Source organism: Anastrepha obliqua, chromosome 3 (assembly GCF_027943255.1).
Source record: "Anastrepha obliqua isolate idAnaObli1 chromosome 3, idAnaObli1_1.0, whole genome shotgun sequence".
Taxonomy (NCBI): domain Eukaryota; kingdom Metazoa; phylum Arthropoda; class Insecta; order Diptera; family Tephritidae; genus Anastrepha; species Anastrepha obliqua.
Window position 1 is genome coordinate 76,374,341 of NC_072894.1, and position 26,138 is coordinate 76,400,478.

Below are 26,138 nucleotides of genomic sequence, written 5' to 3' on the forward strand. Positions count from 1 at the left end.
TTAATATTTTTCACTCTAATTACTCACCGCCGGTGGCCCAAATAAGTGCTTGGCGATACCAGTCCAAAATCGGGCTCTAGTAGGCGTGGTGTAGATGAGCCAAAGGCAAAGGCCACTGTACTGCGGGGTCCTTTCTTTGTTTCCAAGCGGGATTCGCGTTCCTACAAAGCAAAGAAATTCATACACATTACTTAATGCATACATTTCACCTGCAACAAATTCTGCCAATGCAAGTGCAACAACACTTGTATTATTAGTTTGCTTGCCACTCTTTTCATACCTGATTCTTCCGCAATATATATTCGCGGCGCTCCTTTTCCGCCTCAGTTATAGCGCGTTTACGTTCCTCAACTTGATGTCTCTTCTCCGTGTCGCGTTGTCTTATCTCCTCTATGCGGCGGCGACGTTCCTCTTCCTTTTGTTCGCGATATCGTTGCGCGGCTTCCGCTTGCGCTTTTAGCTCTTCGATTTTCCTTTGTCTTTCCTCATTTTGACGCTCCCGTGCCAGCTTTAGCTTCTCGTCACGGTCTTTACACACTAAATATTCGCATTCATATTCGGATTGGCAAAATGTGTGTGGTTTTCGGTTCGATCCGGTGAGTGGTGCGTTGTTTTTGTTTGATGCATGGAATGTTGGAGAATTGCAATTAGTTAGTTGAAAGAAGAAACATAGACGCATACATATGCACATATTTCTATGTGACTATATGAAATGTTTTTGTTTGCGTGACTTTAAATACATTTTACATATCTACAATCAATCATATGCAGTTGCGGCTGTGCAACATGCGAAAACCGCAAGAAACGGAATGAGTGCAAATAAAAATAGAAAATTCCAATGTCTTTTAGCAGTGGCAGTTACTTTATTATATGCAAGTCGAGTTAGAGGGAGAGGAAAGTGTAGCGTTTAGAGCTTTAAATTGTACACACATATGTATGTATGTATGGATGGATGTAAGTATGGATCATATATGCAAGTTCGCAATTGTAGACACTGATGGCAACATCATATTTACATACACAGCTATAATAAATTTCAAGAGCATTTAGCTTGTTCAAATTCAACTAGTAATTGCTGCCTGCAGCACACATAGATTCGTCCAATGTGGTAAAGTGTGAAGGAATGGCGCATTATGTGCCCTCTTTGAATACTTGAGAATACAGTTTACCTAAAGTGATCTTTAAAATGTATGTAGGAGTTCAAGTATTCCGTAAAATATGGATGAAAATTTATGTCAAATATTGAGAGTTTTTGGAAAAAATTTCAGCTTTAAAAAAAATTCGTCTCATACTCAGAAGCTACTGACGATATGTGGTGGTCAAATACACTCTGCCACTAGTCATACTTATTACCAAATGCCATCCAGTTTTGAAAATATTAGCATGGTTCTGATAAACATATTTTCTCAATATATACTATAGTATACTATTATATTATATTACTAATTATATACACATATAATTGCAACTATACCCTTTTTGGGTGCTTGGCCGAGTTCGTTTCCTATTTTTGACGTGCGCCCTGATGTTGTTCCACAAAAGGGGGAGCCCGCAGTTTTAAGCCGACTCCGAACGGTAAATATGTTTTATGAGGAGCTTTTTCATGGCAGAAATACTCTCGGTGGCTTGCCATTGCCTGCCGAACACTACTAGGAAAAACTTTGTAGTCACGCACCAAGCCATTTGGCTACGGCGGCCGCCAAGTCTGCTTCAGAGTAAAAAAAACTATTGTTTTGATGGGGTAAAATGGGAGAGAGGTGTTAATTGAATTAGTTTTTTACTTTCGAATATGTGAAGATATGAATTATGTGATGAAAGGCATCCTTTGGTTTCTGCCTAAGTATGAGTTTTATCTACAACTATTCAGAAGACAGTTGGCTGCAGAGTTGTTGTTGTTGTTGATGTTTTAACAGCATAGGTAGCCCTGTCAGTGTAGGCATATCACCGGTCATCTTCGTCTAGCTCATCTAGGGGTAGGCCCAGGAAACATGCTGTTTCGACAGGTTGGGTCCAGAGGGAGAGGGGGTTAGATGAGTCGGTTTGAGGGGGCATATGAAGAGGTGGTTAGTGTCGTGCGGGGTACCTTCACATGCCAGTATACTAGCCCTAGCTGCAGAGTTGTCATGTGGGTCACATAATCCTGCTGAAGCACTTCGTTTACAATAGGTAATAGTCGGTACATATGAGTGTGACTTAAGCTCTTATGGTACGGTATAGTCCAGGTACACACAGGAAATGTGCTGTTTCAACGAGTTGGGTCTAAAAGTAGACGGGGTGTTAGATGAGCGCACTTAAAGGGGCATGTGAATAGGTGGACGGACATACATATATTGAGTATGTCAAGTTCGATTGTGGATGGGTAGGAGTTTAACCTGCTACAATATCCAGAATGTAATTGAGCTTAAGTTAAGCGGATCTCATCTGGCAGCTAAAGCCCTTCCTCTGTGATGGGTGGTGGTTGGAATCCGATGGCGGCATTCGGATATCGGCAGTTTAGGAAGGTTATAAGACATTCTCGATAAATGTGTAGTCGCTGAGCTACCTAATCCAGTACTCCTGTCATCTTACTATACTCCTTAACCGGGGGCATGGTAGCCTAGTTATGGAGATGTTGCAGGCGAGACACTAGCGTAATTCAGATCTGACCCGACCAACAGATTTAAATATCACCAGAAACATTAACTTGTCTTCGCCCCAAGTGCTACCGAAACGCGATTTGAAGACCTTTTGGCGGGTTTGATTTTTAGTGGCAATTGCGGTTGTATGCGCTGAGAAGGCGAGCAAACAGTCGAAGAAGGTGACCTCCACAATTTTGGGGTTGTTTATGATCGGTATTGGTGTGGTTCCAACTTGCATCTTTAACTGCAGTTTGGCCTCCTTCGTTCAGGTAGTAAAGAGGGCCGTCGCCGATTTAGTAGGGAAAGTTTGCAGTGAAAAAGCGAGACAGGCTGGCGAGATAATCGTTACTTTGGAACAAAATCCATCTATGTCATTGCCGGGCTCCATTACCAAACAATCGTTAGCTTAGGAGACTACTGACCGACATTTTCATGGCAGTCGGCTCCACGCTTTTCGGACTTTTCCCGACCAATACCTGACTAGCACCGTTTAGTGCGCTGAACCTAACTCTCTACGGTAAATGGTTAGGTCCATATGTTGCTGTAAGTATTTGTGAACTTATTTCGTAGGCTTATAGAGATGCTTTTCGACAAGTTGCTTAGCTTCCTAGAATAGCATCCCAGTATGAGTTCATTGGCTCTCGATGAAAGTGGCTTAAGCTCATGTAGTAATCGGTCGGGCCGAAGGGTTGTTGTATGAATGTTTTTTGGATATCTAACAAATGTCTGTCCTATCAAGCCCTTAGCTACATACAGGGTTTGATTGAAAAGTAATGAGCCTTCCCGCGCGGACCGTCTGCCAAGCGATCAACCGAATCGGCTGGTGGGGGAAATTATCGTTGGACCTTCCCCTTCCACTAGAAACCGGTCCCAGTTCGCTGGCAACAGCGGTGCAGTCAACATCGCTACGCGCGTGAAAGCTGTTTTAAGTGTGTTAGGATTTCGCAGTGGCGAAAATGCAGCGATCGTTGGAGCAACGTTACTCGATCAAATTTTGCGTAAAGCTAAACAAAACGAGTACCGAAACCATTGGGCTACTCAAGGAGGCTTACGGGGACCAATCTCTGTCCAGTGCCCAGGTAAAACGGTGGCTCGGTCGTTCAAGGAAGGCCGGGAGGCCAATTGGACCCTTCATCACGACAATGCGCCGGCGCACACCGCCTTCCTCTACAGCTCTGCATTGGCCAAGATGGGGGTTCCGGTGCTTCCCCACCCTCTCTACAGCCCAAACCTTTCCCCTCCGGATTTCTTCTTGTTCCCGCGCCTGAAAACAAAGCTGAAGGGGAGGCGTTTCGACTCCATCGAGGCGATCCAAAAAACTGTGACAGCCGAATTGAATGCGATTTCGGCGGATGAGTTTAAAAAATGTTTCCTGCAGTGGAAGGACCGCTACCAGCGGTGTATTGACGCTCAAGGGTCCTATTTTGAAGAATATTACTTGTATAAGCCAAAAGGTTTAATTAAACTGCTTTAAAAAAATAAGGATCATTACTTTTCAATCAAACCCTGTACATTAGGGCGGGTCGATTTAAAAATCGCTCATTACTCTGTGAAAATCGTATTCTAGGGATCAAAATAAGAAACTTGAAGAAATTGGGGGACATCAGAATTCGTTTTAGAGGTATGGTTCCGTCGGCAAAGTTTCTTATTTTGATCCCTAGAATATGATTTTCACAGGGCAATGGGCGATTTTTTTGCCTCCCCACAAATCGACCCGGCCTACTGTACATACAGTGGCACTACTAGCCCCTGTGACCGTACCTACTCAAAATAAATTAAACCTGATTAAACGGCTTGTTATGTTTTCAATTTCATTTTCAGGCAATACAATTCAATCATCAACATAAAAGAGTCATTGGATGAGTTTCGAAAGAGTTGCTAGAATATGAATAAGAATGAGCAGAGAACTATTATATATCCTACGAATGGAACTCTTTGTTACATTTTTGTAGATTTATTGTTTTGGTATTGTCTTTATAGATTATTGGCGACCATTGATGGCGGCTAGCAAACTTAACCAAATTTAAATACTTTATTTATGTAATCAATTGATGGCATGATGAAGTGTTCAGTCGGGCAGACAATGCAAAATGGAGAATATTTACTACTAGGCGTTTGCAGAGATTTCTTGTATGTACATTTATATGTGTGTATACATATAAACGGCATAGGAATGCGTAATTCTTATATTTTTGGAACTTCAATGTGATTGCTGTAATGCTGTTATAATTAAATGTCTTCGAATATTACTTCACTGGCTGTTATCAAAGAAAACACTGAGCCTAACTAAGTATCAGAATATTGAAAACTTCCGATAATGTACCTATATAAAAAATACCGCCTAATGTATTCAACAGGTAGGCAAACGAGAAATCGACCATTCACATTGCTACACGCACTGACGTCATCACAATAAATGTTGTATTTGCAATCAAGAATTGTTTGTACCTTCTTATCGTCGTTTTTCATTTTAACTTCTGCTCAGCATTCATTTAAGAATGAAAAAAAAAAAGAAAATTTATTTAAAATCATTCGAGACCCAACCCACATTCTAAATGAGTGAAGCAAGAATGGAATGAAAAAGAATGAAACTGAATTATGAATAGACGGCACATACATAAGCGGGCAAAGTGCGAGCAAATTGAAGCACTTAATTGTTTTCTTTCGTCTTGAAGCCGAAAACAAAGAAGACAACTACTCATTCCACGCTTTATTTAAATTGCTAATTCGAATAGCAAAAAGAAAAATGGGCAACTGAGCGTGGACTGGCAATATCTCAGTACAGAGCATGGAAGAAATTAGAAAGTCTTACACACATTCTTATATGCATATAGTATGTATTTATAAATGTATGCCAACATAGGCACATCCAATTTGTTTGTGCGGTTTTTCAAGGGTTAAGTACTTTTTTAAAGAAATTTGCAAGCCGTCAAAATTTTAATACCACATTTGTACGTACTTAGTTAAATAGAGATTTAAATATTGGTGTCCATGAGTGACGTAGGTGTTATAGTATGCATATACCGTGACACTTCTATAAAGCGAAATTGCACGGAAGGGACAAATGTTTCGTTATTACCACATATAGCCTCAACCAAAACAAATGGAAACCCATCACCTATGCATAGTAGTCAAATTCCCAAAGCACTCAGCTCCACCTCATTACAATTTTTTTACAGTGAGTCAAAATTTAAATGAGGGCCCGCTGTAGCCGAATGGTTTTTTGTGTGACTATTATTCGATATACGGAAATATGTTTTCTAATATCGGTATCCCCTCGGCAGGTATTGGGAAATCTCCAAGAGAATTTCTGCCATGAAAAGGCTACTTATAAAAACCATCTGCCGTTCGGAGACAGCATAGATTTGTAGGTCGATCTATTTGTGGAACTGCATAAATTGGATGAAGTTTAAATGACATTATTATCTTCAGAGACTTATAATAAAATTTAGAACTTACAGGAATGTTTATTAAAAAGGTAGTTAGTGGATTTAAATGTTTAAAGCACAAAACTGACAGAAGAAAAAAAGTTGTGTGGTTTAAATTTTCTATGAATTTGTTATGCAGAGGGGTTAAAAAATGAGTTTTTTTCATGCCAAAAATGTATTCCTTTTATCTATGGAAGATTTTTGTACAATAAAAAATGCAGTCTTTTATAGTCTTTCGTTATAACGAGGTGGTTACATCGAGGTTTTACTATGTATATATATTGACAATACATAGTCAGCGAAAAATGTCTAGCTACAAATTATTAAAGGGTCTCTCAAAACATACGCCTAGATGTTGTTTAAAAAAACATGTAAAAATTAGATTATTTCTGATTCCACTATTTTTATTAAAAATATGGCTCTTAACAATTATATGTGAAAAATTACATCATTGAAATGTCCACCATGAATATGTCTGCAGGTAAAATTCGCCAAACTGTCGATTCATAAATGTCTAATTTTTGAGAACGTCGAGATATCGATGTTTGCGCTCCAGCAGCAATATTCTCCAGTACTTTTTCTATCCTCGACAGAACCAGTTTCCTGAAATTTTTTCAACAACCTTTAAATCGTCGACTCATTTCATCGAAAAACTTATGTTTGTTTTAAAAGATTGACCCTTTCTATAGGTTTCAGTAATTTTAACGCGTTATTCTTTCGTGAAAAAGCTCCTAATAAAAATATCTGCCGCTCGGAGTCGGCTTAAAACTGTAGGCCCCACAACATCAAAACGCACGCTACAAATAGGAGGAGGAGCTCGGCCAAACACCCAGAAAGGGTGTAAGCGCCAATTATGAATGTACTTACATAATAAAAATTTGTATTTGTATTATGTATAAATATTTTTTTTTAATGTGCTTTTTTGAAATTTTACAAATATCGTAGATACATATGTGTATAAGTAATATTACAAGGTGTATAGATTGTTTTCCTGTTTTGCAATTTTTTTCCAAACTTTTCTTATCGACTATATTTATTTATCCATGTAAACGAGTGGCCTAGTATTGATGCTGTCCGAATGGACGATATTCCGATCATCACTTTATCTGCATTAAATTACTGGGATTCTATAGATTGCCGCGTTCTGCAGTGATTAAAAAGCAACCTATGTTGTTGAAATTTTTTTTTTTGAGTTGGTAGTTTATTAAAAAAATTTGAATGCTTTATAGAATATATTTTTCTTGCCTTTTTTCACTACTTTTATAAAGCGGCAGTCTGAGACTATTATTTTCCCTGAGTAAATACGAGGTGTGTTCAAAAAGTATCGCGAATTTTGAATTTTCGCAGGTTACCTATATTCGAAGTTCGATTTTTTTTGTGGCGATATGTTGGTACTCATGTCTTTCACGAATGCCGACGAGTTCGGCCATTTTGAATGTTCAGTTAATTGTTGACAGCTGCTTTCCTTGCACGTGTTTCGACTTGAAAAACTTTTGTGTGAAAAACGAAATTAAGTGCGCGGATACATTCCGAATGTTGACTGTGTCATACGGAGAAGCTACTTTGGACCAAAGCAACATTTATCGGTAGTACAAAATATTCTCAGAAGGCCGAGAAAATGTGAACGACGAAAAGCGTGCCGGACGCCCGATCACTTCAACAACAGACGAAAAAATGTATGAAGTGAAGAAAATGCTATTGGCCAATCGCCGAATCACCGTTAGAGAAGTTGCTGAGAACCTAGACATATCGATTGGCTCGTGCCATTTGATTTTTTTTTCAATGATTTGGGCATAAGATGGGTCGCCGCAAAATTCGTACCAAAACTGCTCAATTTCGACCAAAAGCAGCATCGCATGAACATTGCTAATGACATGTTGTACTCTGGCCGCGACGACCCCGATTTGATCCAAAGGGTCGTAACTGGTGACGAATCGTGAGTTTATGGTTATGACGTGGAAACCAAAGCTCAATCATCTCAATGGAAACTGCCGCACGAATCAAGCTCGCCAAGTTCGGTCGAATGTAAAAGTTTTGCTTACCGTCTTTTTCGATTGCAGGGGCGTTGTGCATCATGAGTTCTTGCCACAGGGTAAAACGGTCAATAAGGAATATTATCTGCAAGTTACGCGCAATTTGCGCGAAGCAATCCGCCAGAAACGCCCGGATTTGTGGAAGAACAAAAATTGGCTCTTGCATCACGATAACGCCTCTGCTCACACATCGTTGCTTGTGCGCGACTTTTTAGCCAAAAACAACGCACTAATGATGCCACAGCCACCGTATTACCCAGATCTGGCCCTCTGTGACTTTTTCTGGTTCCCGAAACTGAAGAGGCCCAGGAAAGGATGACGCTACGCTACGATTGACGAGATAAAGACGGCATCGAAGGAGGAGCTGAACAAGATAAAAAAAATGATTTTTTCAAGTGCTTCGCAGATTGGAAAAAACGTTGGCACAAGTGCATAATATCTCATGGGGATATTACTTTGAAGGGGACAAAATAGATATTAATGAATAAATAAATAATTTTGAAAAAAAAAAAAATCGCGATACTTTTTGAACACACCACGTATGTGTGGGTTTCCTTCAGGTATCGTAGGTTATCGCTTAGATAATCCAGCAGCCTGCCCTGCATTTATTATTTATTACTTTATTAGTGGAATAAAATATTTGCTGTTTCACGATCAGTCATTTCAAATTTACGAACATTTTTGGTATGAGTGCATACTACGAGTAACCCTTATTAAAAACAATCGCGCAAGCTCTGTTTTGTACAACTGACAGAAGATGCAGCTACCGGACTAAGACTGACCAAACACGCTGCTTCCATGAGATCAAAAAACGAGCAACCGGGAAGGGTGTGAATAGCGAATATACTCGTATGTAGTTTTTCAGTGTTTAAAACTGCATACCTTCCTACAAGCAAACGAACGACCACTATTTTATTCTAATCAAGATCAGACAGACGCTGTGCACTGAAAAATGGGTATAATATAACAAACATAAAGCCTAAAAAAAGCTGACTCGACCGCTCATTCCATTCTTCAAAAATACTCGGGGCGAAATGAGATGGTGAAAATCCCCAAAATCCCAGGTCGGTATACATACGTGCATAATATACAAATCTTTCATAATATCCAGCCATGGAAATGTTTGTGATAAGCTTTAAATACCTTTGCTCATTAGCTAAGGCCGATAACGATTTTATATGCACTTTATGAGAAAGGTTTGGCTTTAATAGATATTTTCAATTAGCGTCAGTTTGAACGTAAAAAATTAATAAACGTATTTAGCGAATTCGTCGAAAATCTTTTAATCAGAATAGCCCCAATTAAGGGATTATACCTAGTTGTAGACTAATCAACTTTTTTAAAATAATTTTTATAGAAGCGACAAATATGCTTCGTGAGAACTAATATAATGTTGTGGTCTGGTAAATAAAGGGTGTTTTTTTTAGAGGTTAGGTTTTCAAGATGAAATAAAACGTATATAATTTAATGTTATGGCCAAGAATTTAGCTTTATTATAAAGATAAGGGTTTGCCTTACTAATATAATGTTGTGGTCTGGTAAATAAAGGGTGTTTTTTTTAGAGGTTAGGTTTTCAAGATGAAATAAAACGTATATAATTTAATGTTATGGCCAAGAATTTAGCTTTATTATAAAGATAAGGGTTTGCCATTATGTTTTAAAAAATGATTTCGGGCAAGTGGCCGCCGCGGCTGGCTCGAATAAATTCCAGCCGAGAGGCCCAATTTTTGACCACTTTTTGCAGCAATTGCGGCCGTATGTCAGCAATAACGCGCCGAATATTCTCTTCCAAGACGTCAATCGTCTCGGGCTTATCTGCGTAGACAAGCGACTTCATATAGCCCCACAAGAAATAGTCCAGCGGTGTTATATCGCACGATCTTGGAGGCCACGCCACAGGTCCACGGGGCGAGATAATGCGCTCACCAAAAGTTTCCTTCAATAAATCGATTGTTGCGTTGGCTGTATGGCATGTAGCGCCGGCTTTTTGGAACCAAAGGTCGTCCACATCAACATCGTCCAATTCAGGCACGAAAAAGTCATTAATCATGGCTCTATAGCGCTCTCCATTGACTGTAACATTATGGCCGGCTTCATTTTTAAAGAAATATGGACCAATGATTCCCTCTGCCCATAGAGCACACCAAACAGTGACTTTTTGAGGATGTAACGGCGTCTCAGCAATGTCTTGTGGATTATGTTCACTCCAAATGCGACAATTTTGCTTATTGACATACCCATTCAACCAAAAGTATGAAGCTCACTGAAGCTCGCTGAACAAAATTTTCTTCGATGCGTCGCGCGAACCGAACCATTATTTTCGTAATAAATTTGCACGATTTGCAAACGTTGTTCAGGTGTAAGTCTATTCATTATGAAATGGCAAACCAAACTGAGCATAAATCAAGTGACAGCTGTCAAAAAGACCATCTACGAAAAAAGTAGTGCCAACTTGAAAACCTAACCTCTAAAAAAAACACCCTTTATATTGGACTTTAATTGGTAAAATCTCTATTTAAATATACTAAAATATTTTGTAACAACAAGCGTAATATATATGTAACTGTCAAAAAGAGTAATCGGCAAATTGACAATTCAACAAAATTGCGGCTAGTCTAAATAAAAATGTTTAGGTTATTAAAGGGTAGTTTTCAGAAAAAATTATCGATCGATTCAAAACTAAGCTTTTACCTGTTTAAAAAGATTTAATGAATAGTTTTTGAATACTGGTGGTCACTGAAATGAGCAAATCATGTCTGTTATATCCTCACGCGCCTCTTTTCAAAGACATTCATATATGTATCTCTCTCATTCAATTTTATTCGGATCAACATGAAAAATTTACATACTTTTAGAAAGCCACACTTTAGGAAAATTTAGGAAAAAAATTGCGTTTGGTCCCATAACTTTTTTACATCTCTTTTGCTAAGAATAAAATCTTAGTGCTTTGAATTCGTTCAGGAATAATGTTATTTTAAAAGATTTTAGGATCAATAATTTTCAAGAATAAAGGATAGCATTTTGTATGTATTAAACAGCATATAAAAACATTATTTTTCTAATAACTGCCGCTTTCTCGACAGGTAATAGCAAACATATGAGTGGATTCCAGCATTAAGACGAATGCCATAAATTGAGAGAGAAGGCTCGCAAAGGATGTAAATACTTACACGCCAGATATGTATTACTGCTACTAAATTGAAAGTATGACTTTCGAAGTCTGATTTTCTTGAATGGATAACATCTTGTTTTCGGAATTAAATTTTTGTTACAGAATGGGGGAAAAAATGTTTTTCAGTGGTATAAACAATCCCAAGAAGGAAGATAAAGTATTGACACAAATGCGGTTTCTAATAGGCCCAAAGCACTTACTGGTGGAAAAGAAAATCAATGTTTTAAAAGTCAGCACTCTTCCTCTGGCACTCTCGCTTGAATTTATGCTTATGACCCCGAATTAGCAGACCAGTCGAGCGAATTTGGTGTCAAAGGTGAAAGACCGCAAAAATCATGCCAAAGTCACTCAACAAGCCCAAAATCTTTCAATCTTTCGAATATTACGAGAACCCACCTACCTTAATCAGGGATATTTATGCCGTTACAACAACAGCAACAACGTTTGACATATGTAAGTGTATTTTATTGCACTGATTACTTTGAAGAGGAAAAAATAGATGTGAAGGTATAAATAAATACTACAAGATTTATAAACAAAATTATCTTTTAATTTGATCGCAGAAGAATGTACATATACTCATATATGACCTGTACATATACATACTATGTATTAGTACATCCATATGCATATACATGTAATTGCACACAAAGTTTATGAGTAGCGCAATCGCGAATTTTTTGCTTTGCTTCTTATTCATTTATTAAATAGGAAATTGTTGGTATCTTTGGTGGCGTTTGCCGGCACAAATTGTGCGTTTCACCTTGTGCTTCCAGTGAACATATACACATATACACAATGGGAACACCACTGAAACTGGCGTATTACATTGTGGTGGTCGGGAAGATGTCTATGTAGACCATGTAGGCTGGTAACGAAAAAAGACATGTATAGTGATAATACATTTAAAATAGTTGCGTACTTAGTATACGCTCAAGTATAGAATAAATACATGTATATATGTATAGGGTTTTTCAGTAAGAGCGCTTCAACTTTTGAACTTTTTTGAATAAAACACAAACGGTTTGACGTTTTTAACTATTTTTTTTTTATTATCGAGTTTGAACATATACAGTGGGGTGCACAAATGAGTACATGTTTGTACTCCGTACACTTCCAAGTGCATAACAGTAACGACAATAAAGCAATTCGCAAAATTTTTTTTCAATTTAATTTTGTATTCAATTCTTAGTAAAATAAATAATAACACAAAACAAAAAGGAACAAATTTTAGGAAATGGGCGAATAAAACAAAAACAACTTCTATGTACTCAATTTTGCACCTGCAAGATCTCAGTTTTCTCTCAATAATATCAGCGAAAAAATTTATTTACCGTTGGTTTTTTTCTCGAAAATTTTAAGATTACTTAGTTTAAAGCAAACTGTGAACGCGGCACATTTAAATTTAATAAAATAGAGGAAGTAAGTGAAACAATTTAATACGTAAATAAAGTCATAAAAAATTATCGCGACAAATTGAGGACAGTGTTATATCCATGACAAAGGCTGGTTCCGCGACGCGAATAATAGCCAAGAAGCTGAACATAAGCCAATCAGTGGTTATTAGAGTCCAGAAAAGGAAAGGGGTGGTCACTAAAGCACAAGTTAGAGGTCGCCGAAAACTTTTAACGGATTCGGATGCACGTGTCATGATGTCACAATTGAAAAAGGACAAATGTTTAACCCCAAAGGACGCGGCTATAGCTATAAACAAACCCGTTAGCCGATGGACTGCAGCAAGAGCCCTTCATAACATCGGCTATATCTCAGCGGTAAAAAAACCAAAACCTGCACTGTCGGAACGAAATGTTAAGGCGCGGTTGAAGTTCGCCAGGGAACACCAAAATTGGACTGAAGATGACTGGAAGCGGGTAATCTGGTCAGATGAATCAAAATTTAATCGGTTTCAGTCCGATGGTAAGCAGTATTGCTGGCGCCGTAGCGGGGAAACCATACAAAGACACCATATTAAAGAGACGGTGAAACACGGTGGGGGAAACGTCATGGTATGGGGCTGTTTCACGTGGTGGCAAGTTGGGCCATTGCAAAAAATTGACGGAATAATGAGGAAGGAGGAATATTTGCATATTCTAAAGACTCATCTTCCCCATTTTGTTGACATAGCCGCTTATCCTGAAGAAGAAGTAATATTTCAACAGGATGGCGACCCCAAACATACGTCCAAAATTGTGAAAGAATGGCTAGCTGGGCAAAATTTCGAGGTAATGCAATGGCCCGCTTAAAGTCCTGACCTCAATCCGATTGAGAACTTGTGGTCAATCGTGAAAAGACGGTTAGGACAATATCAAAGAGCCCCAGCCAATACAGACGAATTGGGGCGGCGTGTACAGCACGATTGGCAAACTATCCCGGCTGAAATTACACAAAATTTAGTAGGAAGTATGCCAAACCGTATGAAAAATGTCATACGTAATAAAGGTTTATGGACAAAATACTAAAAACATACTCCATCCGTACAATTGGTGAAAGGTGCAAAATTGAGTACATAGAAGTTGTTTTTGTTTTATTCGCTTATTTCCTAGAATTTGCTCCTTTTTGTTTTGTGTTATTATTTATTTTACTAAGAATTGAATAAAAAATTAAATTGAAAAAAAATTTTGCGAATTGCTTTATTGTTGTTACTGTTATGCACTTGGAAGTGTACGGAGTACAAACATGTACTCATTTGTGCACCCCACTGTACATTTAAGTATGAAATTCGATTTCTTTTGCATGACCACCGCGTGCACGTTTTACGTCCAATCGTTGAACCCAATTTTCGACCACTCTTTTACATAAATCGGCCGAAATTCCAGCAATTTCGCGTTCACAAATCGTCGCCGGCTTGTTACTGTAGACCAATGACTTCACATAACCCCAAAACGGGACGGCTTGTTAAATGGACCGTAAAATGGCCGTAATGCTCTTAAAGTAGCAGCAAAGGAACGATTATTTTCATAAAAAATTTGCACGATTTGCAATCGTTGCTCAAGTGTGTAGCGTTCCATAATGAAATGTATACTAATGAATTTTACAAATGACAAGCGAAAAATAAAAAATATTGCGTCGTTCGCCCTCCCTATCGGAAAAAAGTTGAAGCGCTCCTCTTGAACAACCCTATATGTATGTAGCATGTGTGCAGACATATAGTATAGTTCGCATATAATAACACAGGCGACTTCTGTGCTAGAGCCAGTCGACGTTTATGTTTGTAAATTCCTCCTTATATGTTACTGACACGCTTGCATCATCAACAGAAATGTATTGCTAGTAATTTAGGTCGGATTTTTAATTGGCCGTTTTTAGTAGCATTTCGCAGATTACATGACTGATTTACATGTGTTTGTACTACAACTCTGTTCGAAAAAATAACAGTGGCTCATAACAAAAATCCTTAAATTTTTTATTTAAATAATAACTGCTAACAAAACTTTTTAATGCCAGATGGTAGCCCTAAATACCGCACAACTTCATATATATTAGTTTCTAAACTAGATGCACTCATTTTTTACTGTGCTCAAAAATAGCAGTGCAAGCGAATAGGTCAAGGCATTTGATTGAACTTGAGTGAAATTAAGATTTTTTTAAATTTTGATTAGTAGTTGTTAGGGCAAGTAAATATTTTAGGGCGCATACATTATTACTTTGATGTTTGGCCGAGCTTCTCCTCCAATTTGTGGTGTGCGTCCTGATATAATTCAACAAATGGAGGTACCCACAATTTTATATCGCCTCCGAACAAGAGATGTTTTTTAATGAGACGATTTTTTATGACAGAAATACATTCGGAGGCTTGCTGTTGCCTGCCGAGGGGCGACCGCTTTGGGAAAAACCTTTTCTATCATTTGGTGTTTCATCCTCACAGTGGGTTTCCAACCCAGACCGTACCGAATGGTAGTCGCGCACAAATTGTTCGACTACGGCAGCCGACTATGTACCACTGCTTTTATTTCGAACAGAATGTATGTATGTAGGTATATATTGTAATTATTTAATGCATTTATAAAGCTACTTAAAGTCTGTCTAATAGAAGCGTGACCGCCATAACTTAGAATTACTGACCAATTCAATTCTGACAAACTGTCTTGTATAGGTTTATACAATTTATTATACAATGGCTTCACATTTTCGAGTCATACTTTGGGTTAATTTCTGCGCAATTGTGGTATTGGTAATAAGCTACAAATCAGGCGAATTTGCCTTGATAACTTCTGGACTGTCAATATTTTTATTTTACTTCGAGTTTATGCTGAACTATTACCCAACAATTTCAATAGGGTTGTTATTAAGCGTTTGTGAGCGCCAATCGAACATCTTAATCCCATTCTGTTGTTTCCACTCTAAGTGTCTTTAAGTGGGAAGTAGAAGTCTTCTCTCACAAAGAGTTACAATTGGTCTTGGATCAAGCATAGACTGGGCCAAGCTAGCGACTTACAGAAAAGAGAAATCACGGTGAGCTTTATTTAAAGTTATTTGACATACATATATTCTGCTTGTACATACATATATATATTTTTGGAATGCACTAATACAAAATTGTTCATATAATATTTGGAAAGAATCTTAGAATAAGTTTGTCTGTGCATACCTATATGCCAAAGTTACAAATTTTATCTAGCAGTCAAAATATTCGATAAGGCTTTCCATTTCATCATTCATCGTTTCACACCTGCCGAACGTGTGGAAATTATTAAAAACTATTTGTAATTTTCGCTAATTTATTAATTGACGCTTCCTATTAATTTACTTTATTGGCAGAATAATGCCGCACATATTGGACCGACCGCGGTCATTTGAGTGATGTGCTATTCCATACATAAGGGCAAGAATTTAGCTTCAAAATGCTATTGTTGTTTTATTTAATTTTATCTTCCTACCATTCGTAACTGGTCACTCTATACTTGCTATAACGTTAAGGCAGCCGCATGCTTATACCGGCTTTTTAAAATACGATATTTCGACACTTATACTTGCATAGTTCGCCTATCAGATTTGGGATGTTATAAATAATTTAAAAATAATTGCCTTTACATTTCTGTAGATCACTGTAATTTTTACTATCTGCGAGGGTTCTAATATTTATCTGAATTTTGATAATTTTTCTTTAGTGCATAAAAGAATGCAAATAATCTAACAATGACGGGTGTGATAAGAAATTATTTAGTTTATCTTTGAAATAAATTATATACGAATCCTGCGTTTTTGGAAACCTGCACAAAGCAAAAAAAAAACAGTGGAACTCCGGCTCAATGTTACCCGAGTGGTGTGACCCTGGGGACCCGGATGCAATTGGTCACTCCTAACAGATTTAATTTCCTTATGCACTCAAGGACCAATGAGGTCTTAACCTTAAAGGACGACGTTGACTGAGACGCAGTATCGCACAGTCGCTCATTCTTCCCAGGTTGATCTCAGGACATATAAAGATGCCATACACCCACGACAGTCGGTTCTACGTAACCGGAACGACCCGAATTTATATACGGCAAAGGACTGTCAATTCAGCAGCATTCCCCCTATATGGATGGGGAATGTTTATGCTGTTACAGCAACAACATGCCAAACGAAACAAGCCGTGAGCACTGAGCCTCACATACCATACAATTTCAGGCGAAAAACGCTAGGAAAACTACGCATTTACACAGGCGACTTTGTTTGGTGGCATATTCCAGCAAGCATGTGCTCGAGTTTCGAAACACTCCCAACACTCCTAATAAATTGGCTAGACCAATCTTGAACCTCTTTCCAAATATTATGACCTTCACTAGAAACTTCAACTTGCAAAATACACTAAATAACTATGAATGCAAGATAAAAAAAAAAATATTGTTTTGTAAGAAAAAAGGGTTAAACCAAACTTTAATTTAAATATAGGCTAAAATCTTTAGCACGTTTTTAAACCTGATTTTAAGGACATTGCTGAAATTTTGGAAAACCGCGGTTTTCAAGGCTTTTGCCTCATTTTTCTTAAATCCATGACGTGATGTGCATTTTTTGTATTAATTTATATAATACGTATTTACAATTTAGTTTAGTTTCTATGAAAGCACCAATGCGAAATCCTTAATTTCAAATCCCTTTAAATGTGAATCGCATGCAATTTATTGTTTATATACATTAGTAACTTAGATTGGAGTATATTCAACTACCTTGCACTTCAATATAATCCGCACCCACTTGCGCAAACCAATGCAAAGTGGTTTTATTAGCATTTACATTATCCATGGAGTTCGAGGGGTATGCAGCCAGCGGTGCGCAAAACGGGTTAAGTGCGAATTTGGCTTTTGATTTAAGTTTTTCGTAATTTAATTAATTTTTTCGTTTGTTTAAATTTCGACACGTCGTAGAGTTAAGTGTGGAAAAATGGAATGTGAAATTATTAGATTATTTGGCAAAAAAATTTCATGTTTGCATGAATGTATGTTTGTAATAAAAAGTCATGTGCGTGCAGTAACTTTGAAATGCTTATAATTACCTTTCCGTTCGACACTGCCTTCGCGACTCTCGATTTTCTGAACCGGTTCAGCTGCAAAATAAAAGAAAATTTACTAAAATTAAAAATCATAGAAATATGAAAATGTGTTAAATAAATAAAAAAAACTTAAGCTGGAAAGAGACTGACGGTTCGTAACAAAAATTGTTTATATAGAAAAGTTTGGTTTTACGAAACAAATTCAAGGGATTAATGGTGGATTAGTCGACTATTCTAATTGTTGTTATTGGACATTTATTATTAGCAGTTTTCATACCAATCATATACCGATGCATATATACGTATGCGCGTATATATATATAAGTAAATACACGCATATACATTTTTGTAGAGATAAGAAGATATAAACTTATTTTCATGTATTCTACGAATCAGCTGTACACAAACACACCGCGAAGCTCGGAAACAAATAAAAACAACAATAAGTACGCATTAGTAAACCAAAAAAAAGAAAATAGTGAAAATATATTTCAACCACACTTTCACAGCGATTGCCCTTCAAGATGATGCGATGTAAAATAAAACATTTGTGCTGGAAATTTACAGATACGACTAGAAACAGATATTAATGCAAATTAGATTCTCTAATTGACTAACTAATACTAAAAGGTATCCAACCAATTGCATCTTGCATATACCTGTACTGTACTGTAGCTATTCTCAATAACGGATGGTATAAAAGGTTCCGCAACTTTTGGTTTTATCTTCAGACTTTGTGTACACATATTGAAAATAATACGAGGTGAAATCTGTATTACTTAGTAAAATGATATTTTAATTTGATTATGGCAAAATTTTTGATAGTTTTTTCCATCTTGAGCTTTTGTTTGTGAACATAATGAGAAGAGAGTCGTAAAATATCCGTAACACGGTTTGCTCGTTTATATTCGGAAAATTTCAGGTTAACGAAATCAGGGGAAAAATTTGTACATATATAGTCACGTCCCTGCCAGGCAAGAAGACTCACCTAGCAGCATTCCCCGTATGTAAGTAAGAGGAATGTTTATGTTGCTACAACAACAACAACAACGCACCTAGCCCAACAGTTTTAGACCATTTCAAAAACCTTTCATACAAAAAGAAACTCAATTTATGGGTGCCCCACGAATGAACCTTGGTCAAACATATCAAAGTCGATTAATTTTTAAAGTAATCATTGGCGATAAACTTTTTTTTCACATGTGCTCGTACAATTAAGGCTCTAGGAAGTAAAAAAAAAAATTACATAGTAAACCTTGGTACAACGGTTTCATTTTTGTAATGAATATATTCGCTTAGATCAAAGTCACATTGGCAGAAAAAGGTTTAACTGTTTTCTATGTTTTATGAGTAAAGTGAGTTTCGTGAAAGACCAATACACCTGTGCTTGCATATTTAAATCTTACTATTTGAAAACAATAAATTAGCTCTTTGCGCGTACATTTTTAATTTCAATTAATTAGATTAGAGCTTTTAGAATATTCGCAGCAGAGTAACAGATCTTGTTGGCTTTTCTAAAGGAAAAGTGTTTTGATCTCGACCGAAATCAGCGCACAAATGGAAGCGAATTATAGAGTACGCTCAACGTAAACCCAATGCATCCAAAAAATAGATTGCAAAATGGTTGGCCTTTGTCAAATAACATCTGAATAAAGACCTTAATTTTTGGAAATTGATTGCCCGGAGTGATGAGTCCAAATGTAATGTTCTTGAGAATGGTGGACGACCCTACGTGAGACGAATGAATGGAATCTCAAGTGCACTAAAAAAACAAGAAAATGGTGCGGAAGCACTAGTTGGATTTTGGACGAATCACCACTTCAACCAACACTTAAAAAAACATAATGGTTCATTGGTTATGTTATAAATAGAGGTGTTCTACATCATCAGGTGTTGGTCTGATTGTACATATGTTTAGAAAAAAAAGCCGACTACATTTATGTACATGTAAATCAATAGTATGTAGGAAATCACTCCGATAATTTGCCAGTTGCTTTGGTTTTCCAGCAAGTTAACGATCCCAATGCCTGTTCTCCTTCAAAAACAAGTACTTTCCCACACCAGTATTTTTATTGGTTTTTGATGTTTTCTATCCAATGTCAAGAATTACTTTTTAGTTATTCCAAACTAAAATATAATATTGCTGCTATATTTTTAGCGAGCAAATTAAAGCACTAAAATTTAAAAGATTTATAGCTCATTTTGTATAAATCTCTCGGTCAACTTGTCAGGATTTAAGCAATCCATTCATCTGCTCCATAAGTATACATGAAAAGTAAGCCAGAATATTTGATTTCTGAACATATAAAAGAGCATATAGAAATAGCATGAGCAAAGTTATTTTGGCCAGAGTTCAGCAACCCCGCGCCACCACACCACCAAATGGAGGGGTCGAACTGCTGACATAACTAGGACAAAGGAATTAAATATTTTCCAGTGCATGCCAAACTTTGCCTACCAATATTTACTGGTGAATCAGCTTTGGTGTGTCTGAGCCTGTGCTTTTTGTCACTACTGTTCGCTACTAATGTACAAATTTGCCACATAGTTGCGAATTACGAATTTTAATACATTCACATCACTTTTCTAACAGATTTTTGATCATTGTGAAGACACCTGACTTCTATATGTACGTAATATAGTTAAGATCGAATCGATTAATTCTTCCCGTGAACAACTACAGTAGAAGATGAATCGACTTGGAAAGCACTTTGCTACCTTAAAACCGAATACAAATGCAACACCACCAGATGTTCAGCATAATGCAACAGCAAAGCAATTTTATGCTGGAACAACTCGGTGGGATTATTTTTAAACTGTTCGCCACGGTAGAAATCAAGAAATGTACCGAATTATACGCAACACTGCGTTGGCCATTGGCTGGTGTGGATACAAAAAGTTCCGTTTTCATATGAAGGGCGTTTTTTATGAACGCACCCATTCTTGGAGTGGTGCACCATGGTGATGACAAATAGATTTTTCTTTTCAGATTCACACAATAGCAAATATTTGCTGCGCAGCTACCGCTGTTTTTCGCTCAGCTGCGCCGCTGCCTTCAAGGTTGTTCGCCAACTCTTCAACAATCGATTGTTTTTTTATTCACGATAAGCAATCAATTTCATGAAATTTCTTTGGGAAAATACTTTCCGCCTTCAGTCGAACATATATGTACGAATTTTTCACGATTTAGTGCTTTACCTTCTTGATTATTTGATGAAATTTGCTGTTCGCCCACAATACTCGCCATATTTTTTCACTTTTACATCAGTCACTTGGAATTTTTCACAGTTTTAGAACTAATAATGACGACGACTGCGAAAGCAAAAAACGAAAACGGCAAACGGCACAAGTTCGACGAACGAGCAGACGAATGAATGCCACAAAACGAAAAGTTTAAAATAGTCTTGACAGAGATCTTTATATTGTCATTCGTTTCGAGCGCTTTCTACTGCCGACGAGTAAGAGAGACAGACATATTTCGTTGGTACTAAACTTTTTAGTACAATTTCAAGCATAGGGTTGCTATTACTTAATAAAAAAGAATAATAATAATATAGAATGAGCTCCATGACTTATGCACTAAATTTAGTGTTTTTTGAGAATTAAAAAACCAACAAAAAAATTGTTTCTGCGTAGTGTCCCTTTTAAAGATTTTCTTCTGAACTTAATCTACATGCATTTTGCATAGTTATTTAAAAACATGAATCAATTTAAAATATACTATGCTACTCCAGCACAGAAAGAATTTACAAATTTAAAAGCATTAAAATGCTTTTGCAGAATCGTTATGAGAAAATAAATGTAACGTTGTTAAATTATATGTTACAGTATACGTTTATTTTTTATTGAATCATATGTTTGATTTTTACTTCTGTAAAACACAACTCGTTACGAAAAATGTACTATTTAATATAAAAAAGTGATTTTGGTGTAGTATAAAGTCTTATTTTACTAGTTCTGGCGCTTTTAGAAATTTAAAAGTTGGCAACATCGATTGAACGACTGAAAATGGTAATCTTTTGTGGTAAGGTAAGTAAAAGTTCACATATGCATTAATTATCAATAAATCCACAAAATTAATCTACCCGTTCACATATAGCAGATTATCTGAAAAATTGACGTTGTGTTTTTTCATAGAAATTATATTTCTTCTTAAAATTAAATATTTTGGTGTTTTTGATTTGTTTAATTATTACTAACTATATGAAGAGAATACAAGGAATAGAAGGAATAGCTAATTTAAACAGTTGGATGAAATACGTAAACGATGTTGAGGTTTAAAAAAAGTATGGCAGCAATACGCATTCGAAATTTGATATTACATTTAATAATAAGTAATAAGAGGACACACGTTTATGAACACACGCTTTTTTTCTGTTATATGAATGCGTAGTTAATAATACCTAACAAACATTTTATTGGAATTACGTCTGTAAATCTGTTTTCTTTCCCGGAATTCATTTTATTTAGTTTTTACTTTGACGGGTTTCTTTACACGCGTAAAAATAATGACCTATTACACAGAAAACGCAGGGTTGTATGCCAAAAAGTATGGTTATTATGTAGGATTGTTTTATAATCTCAGATTTTGGGAGAGAAATTTTGTATTTGAAATCTCGCTTTTTATTTACGGATTGGGAGTTAAGCACAAAAAAGTAGACCATCTACTTATATGTGAACGTATTATTACGCTTCAACTCAGCAGTTGTTGAATAATTTTATTTACTTCATCCCAATTTTATTTCAATTTTGCGTTTGAAACAAGTTGATTTTCCATACAATTTACACTACCTACCTAGGGTTTGCACAAGGCAATTGAAAATACGTATTAGCTTAATTTGATTATTTATTAGCTTATTGGTACTTTAGGCAATCGCCGTTAGGGCAATACTGCTGTTTCCGTGGCGCCGCAATTTAATGGCGGATTCTTATAGAACTCGACAAAAGAAAACGAAATGACGAAGTAAAATTTTTTGATATCTCGCTTAGTTTTCAAGTAATTTAATGTTAAAGTTCTCTAATTTAGTAAAGGTTGGTGTTGCCATACACCTGAAATAAAAACGAAGTTCGTATGCAGAGATGTTCAGTAGAAGGTTCATTGTAAAACTGCAGTATTTTTTACTCTGATTTTAAGTTGTAAAATAATTTTGAAAATAAAAACATACAACTCATTCAAACTTAAAAACAATGATATTAAGCGTATCTCAAAAAATAATAAAGTAATTAAAATTAAATTAATTAACACAGTATTTTTGGGTAGAACTTCCTTTCGTGTGTGCGGCCTTCGGCCGCGCTTCAAAAAAATAACCCTCATCAGTCCAACTCCGGCTACGCAATCCACAGTATTTTTGCGTAGAACTGATTTCCGTGTTAAAACCATTGAACCCAAAATTAAAACATCATATGCGTGTATGTAGTAAGGAGGCACAATAACCCCCATCCCCAACATTAACACTAAACTTACTTTTTTTTATTCAATATCTCGAAAGCTAAGCGAGATATCAAAAAATTTTACTCCTTCATTTCGTTTTCTTTTGTCGAGTTCTAAAAGAATCCGCCATAAGATTTCGGCGCCACGGAAACAGCAGAATCCCCCAATTTGCTATATAAAATATACAATTTACATATAATTAAACAAACCCAATATCTTTTGATTTATAAGTCATTTGGCATCGCCATGGATTGGAAGTTAAACTGTCAAGTGTATTTTACTTCGACCTAGTGGCAGCCTCATTCGACTTCACGTCTGTCATTTATCATTAATTTGTTCATTGTGTAGTGAAATGTTTTTAGCATAGATAACGCTTTTAGGGTGGAACCGTAGCTAAATTATTATATTATAAACGTCAATTGATTTCATACAAAAATATTGAATCAAATAAAATATTAGTATACATTTCAGTAAAATGTCGCGAAGTAATGCAACTCAAGGCAGTGGATTATCCTTGCAGACGTACAAATTAGTGATTGTGGGAGGTGGTGGGGTGGGAAAATCTGCGTTAACAATACAATTCATTCAGGTAGGTTAAAAACGGTAAAATATTCGTCGAATAACTTAAACGAATTCGTGGGAGGAGCAGCCATAAATAACATCGAAAGCGTAACAAGTTAGTTTGGATAGTGTTTAATGTGATGGTGGCGGGGCACTGTCCGCTGCAACTGCGCGTGTTCCCATTTGTGTTTATACGCACGCAAAGGCCTTGGATGAACGTAGATATACCAAAAAACTTGACATTCATGTGCCGTTTCATATTAGTATATGTCGTTGCTGCCTTTTGGGGCAGCGGTTGCTAACTTCTATGGGATATCACTACTATAAACGCGCGGTTTTCGTCGCTGCCGCCGCAAATCGACGTATGCATGTTTGCATGTGGCGAGCAACGCCCACATTGTAGCGTCATCTTAAATCATATTCTAATAGAAAGCATATTGCTTGGCGATCTTCTAAGATTCAAAGTTTAGAGTATATTTGTTCATGTGTCTGTATATAAATACATGGTACATACTTTAGCATATGTAGCACCCACAACAATAATGATGCTATGTTGCTTACACATACACTTATGTATGTGTTAGTACATATGGATATACTTGAGCTGTTGTACTCCACATGACGTTTTTAAAACATTTTTATACACTCCTGTCTATCAAATTCTGTAAAAATAACAAATGTTGCTATTTGTTGACGAGAGCAATTGTACAAATGTGTGCGGAGGGTTAGTTTAGCCTTTGAGTAAGGAAATATTACTTAATATTTACTTGTCTTAAAAGTATGAACGCAAGAATAATTTGTTTGATCGAATACACTTATTTAAGCGCATATTTTTAGATATTTACGTCATCTGTAGTCATTGTTTATGTATATTTTCATTGAATTCTAAATTAAAAGGAAAATTGTTTTTGATGACGAGAAGGGTTTGATACATATGGACATGTTCTGTATGTGTATGACTGACAGGTGTACTATCGCTAATTTGTAGGCAATGCTAGTGTTGATTCATATTTTTTGAAGGGGTTGGAAATTCAAATCTATGTTGCTAATGTTTGAAGCGTAAGTTCCTTAGCTCCTCCAGCTTACGCCCTTTACGCGTACATATTTTCATTACTTTGATACTTTATATTAATTACATCAATTTGTTTTATGTTCCAGAGTTACTTTGTTACCGACTATGATCCTACAATTGAAGACTCTTATACCAAACAATGTGTCATCGACGATGTCCCAGCAAAATTAGACAGTGAGTAAACTCTCTTTGATCTTTTTTTAATATACCCATTGCAATTAATATTTTTCCCTTCTTAGTCTTAGATACTGCCGGCCAAGAAGAATTCAGTGCCATGCGTGAACAGTACATGCGTTCTGGAGAGGGTTTCCTGCTTGTCTTCGCCCTTAACGATCATTCCAGCTTTGATGAGATACCAAAATTCCAAAAGCAAATACTCCGTGTAAAGGATCGCGATGAATTTCCAATGTTAATGGTTGGCAACAAATGTGATTTGGAGCAACAGCGTCAAGTATCGTTGGATGAGGCGCAAACTATAAGCCGAAATCTCATGATACCATACATTGAGTGTAGCGCAAAGTTGCGCGTTAATGTCGATCAAGCATTTCATGAGCTTGTGCGTATTGTGAGAAAATTCCAATTAGCTGAACGCCCGTTCTTGGAGGAGAGCTACAATAGGAAAAGCAAACGGAAATGTTGCGTCTTGTAATAACGTATTAAGCAAAAATAACGCAAACTTCGAAGAATTAGTGTGTTGCCATGGATTTCGAAAATGAAACAATTTAAATTTTCATATGGAAATTGATTTGAACAAAAGCTGCCAGTGAACCAAACTACTTAAATATATATACATATTATATATATATATATATATATCTATATTTATGTGTATGTATATATATTTATATATTCCAAAATAACAAACGAAGTACGAATTTTTACGTCAATTGGTTGCATATACGCAACATATGCGACACATAGGAACACCAAACAAAGCCACATGTGCAATATACAAAAAATGCTTTGGAGAAATGCATTTCAAAGCACCAAAAATCAGGTTGTACATGTAATTCACTTGAGTTCATAAAATTATGATGAAACACTTAACATCAATTGTACAAATACGAAATTCTAATGAAAGCCACCAGAGTCCACAATATATATACATACAGACCAGCATATGCTATTCTTCCTCGCTAAATCAACGAAAATGTCGAATACCGCCAAAAATATTTAAATTTGCTTGTATTAATCAAAATAATAAGCCATTCAATAACTTGTTAACCAAATTTATGCTAAATGCAAAAGCTTCAAAACACCAATTGAAAAATTTATATACTTATGTACATACATACATATATGGAAAAAAATGTTTGTGAATTTTTTAAACTAATTACATCGTCAAGCGATA

At 36.4% G+C, this 26,138-nt stretch overlaps 2 protein-coding genes across 11 annotated transcripts in view; one reads left to right on the forward strand and one right to left on the reverse strand.

Moving 5' to 3' along the window:
- Window positions 1-21,097, reverse strand: part of LOC129241587 (ensconsin) — a 42,806-nt gene extending 21,709 nt beyond the window's left edge. For 2 of the 10 annotated variants that reach the window (XM_054878001.1, XM_054878000.1), the window contains exons 1-4: window positions 20,922-21,094; window positions 17,727-17,777; window positions 281-537; window positions 28-161 (exon numbers count right to left, since the gene is read on the reverse strand). In XM_054878001.1, coding sequence (XP_054733976.1) covers window positions 28-161; window positions 281-537; window positions 17,727-17,777; window positions 20,922-20,970 — 491 coding nt within the window. In that variant the 5' untranslated portion in view covers window positions 20,971-21,094. Of the gene's footprint in view, window positions 1-27; window positions 162-280; window positions 538-17,726; window positions 17,778-20,921 lie in introns of all 10 variants that reach the window. The other 8 variants (XM_054878005.1, XM_054878006.1, XM_054878002.1 and 5 more) reach the window with 7 other exon arrangements.
- A 2,370-nt stretch (window positions 21,098-23,467) lies between these two features.
- On the forward strand, window positions 23,468-25,463 carry LOC129241308 (ras-like protein 2). Its single transcript, XM_054877560.1, has 3 exons — window positions 23,468-23,743; window positions 24,874-24,961; window positions 25,027-25,463. The coding sequence occupies exons 1-3, from the start codon at window positions 23,630-23,632 to the stop codon at window positions 25,434-25,436; spliced, it is 612 nt and encodes a 203-aa protein (XP_054733535.1). The 5' UTR covers window positions 23,468-23,629; the 3' UTR covers window positions 25,437-25,463.
- Window positions 25,464-26,138: the final 675 nt, after the last annotated feature.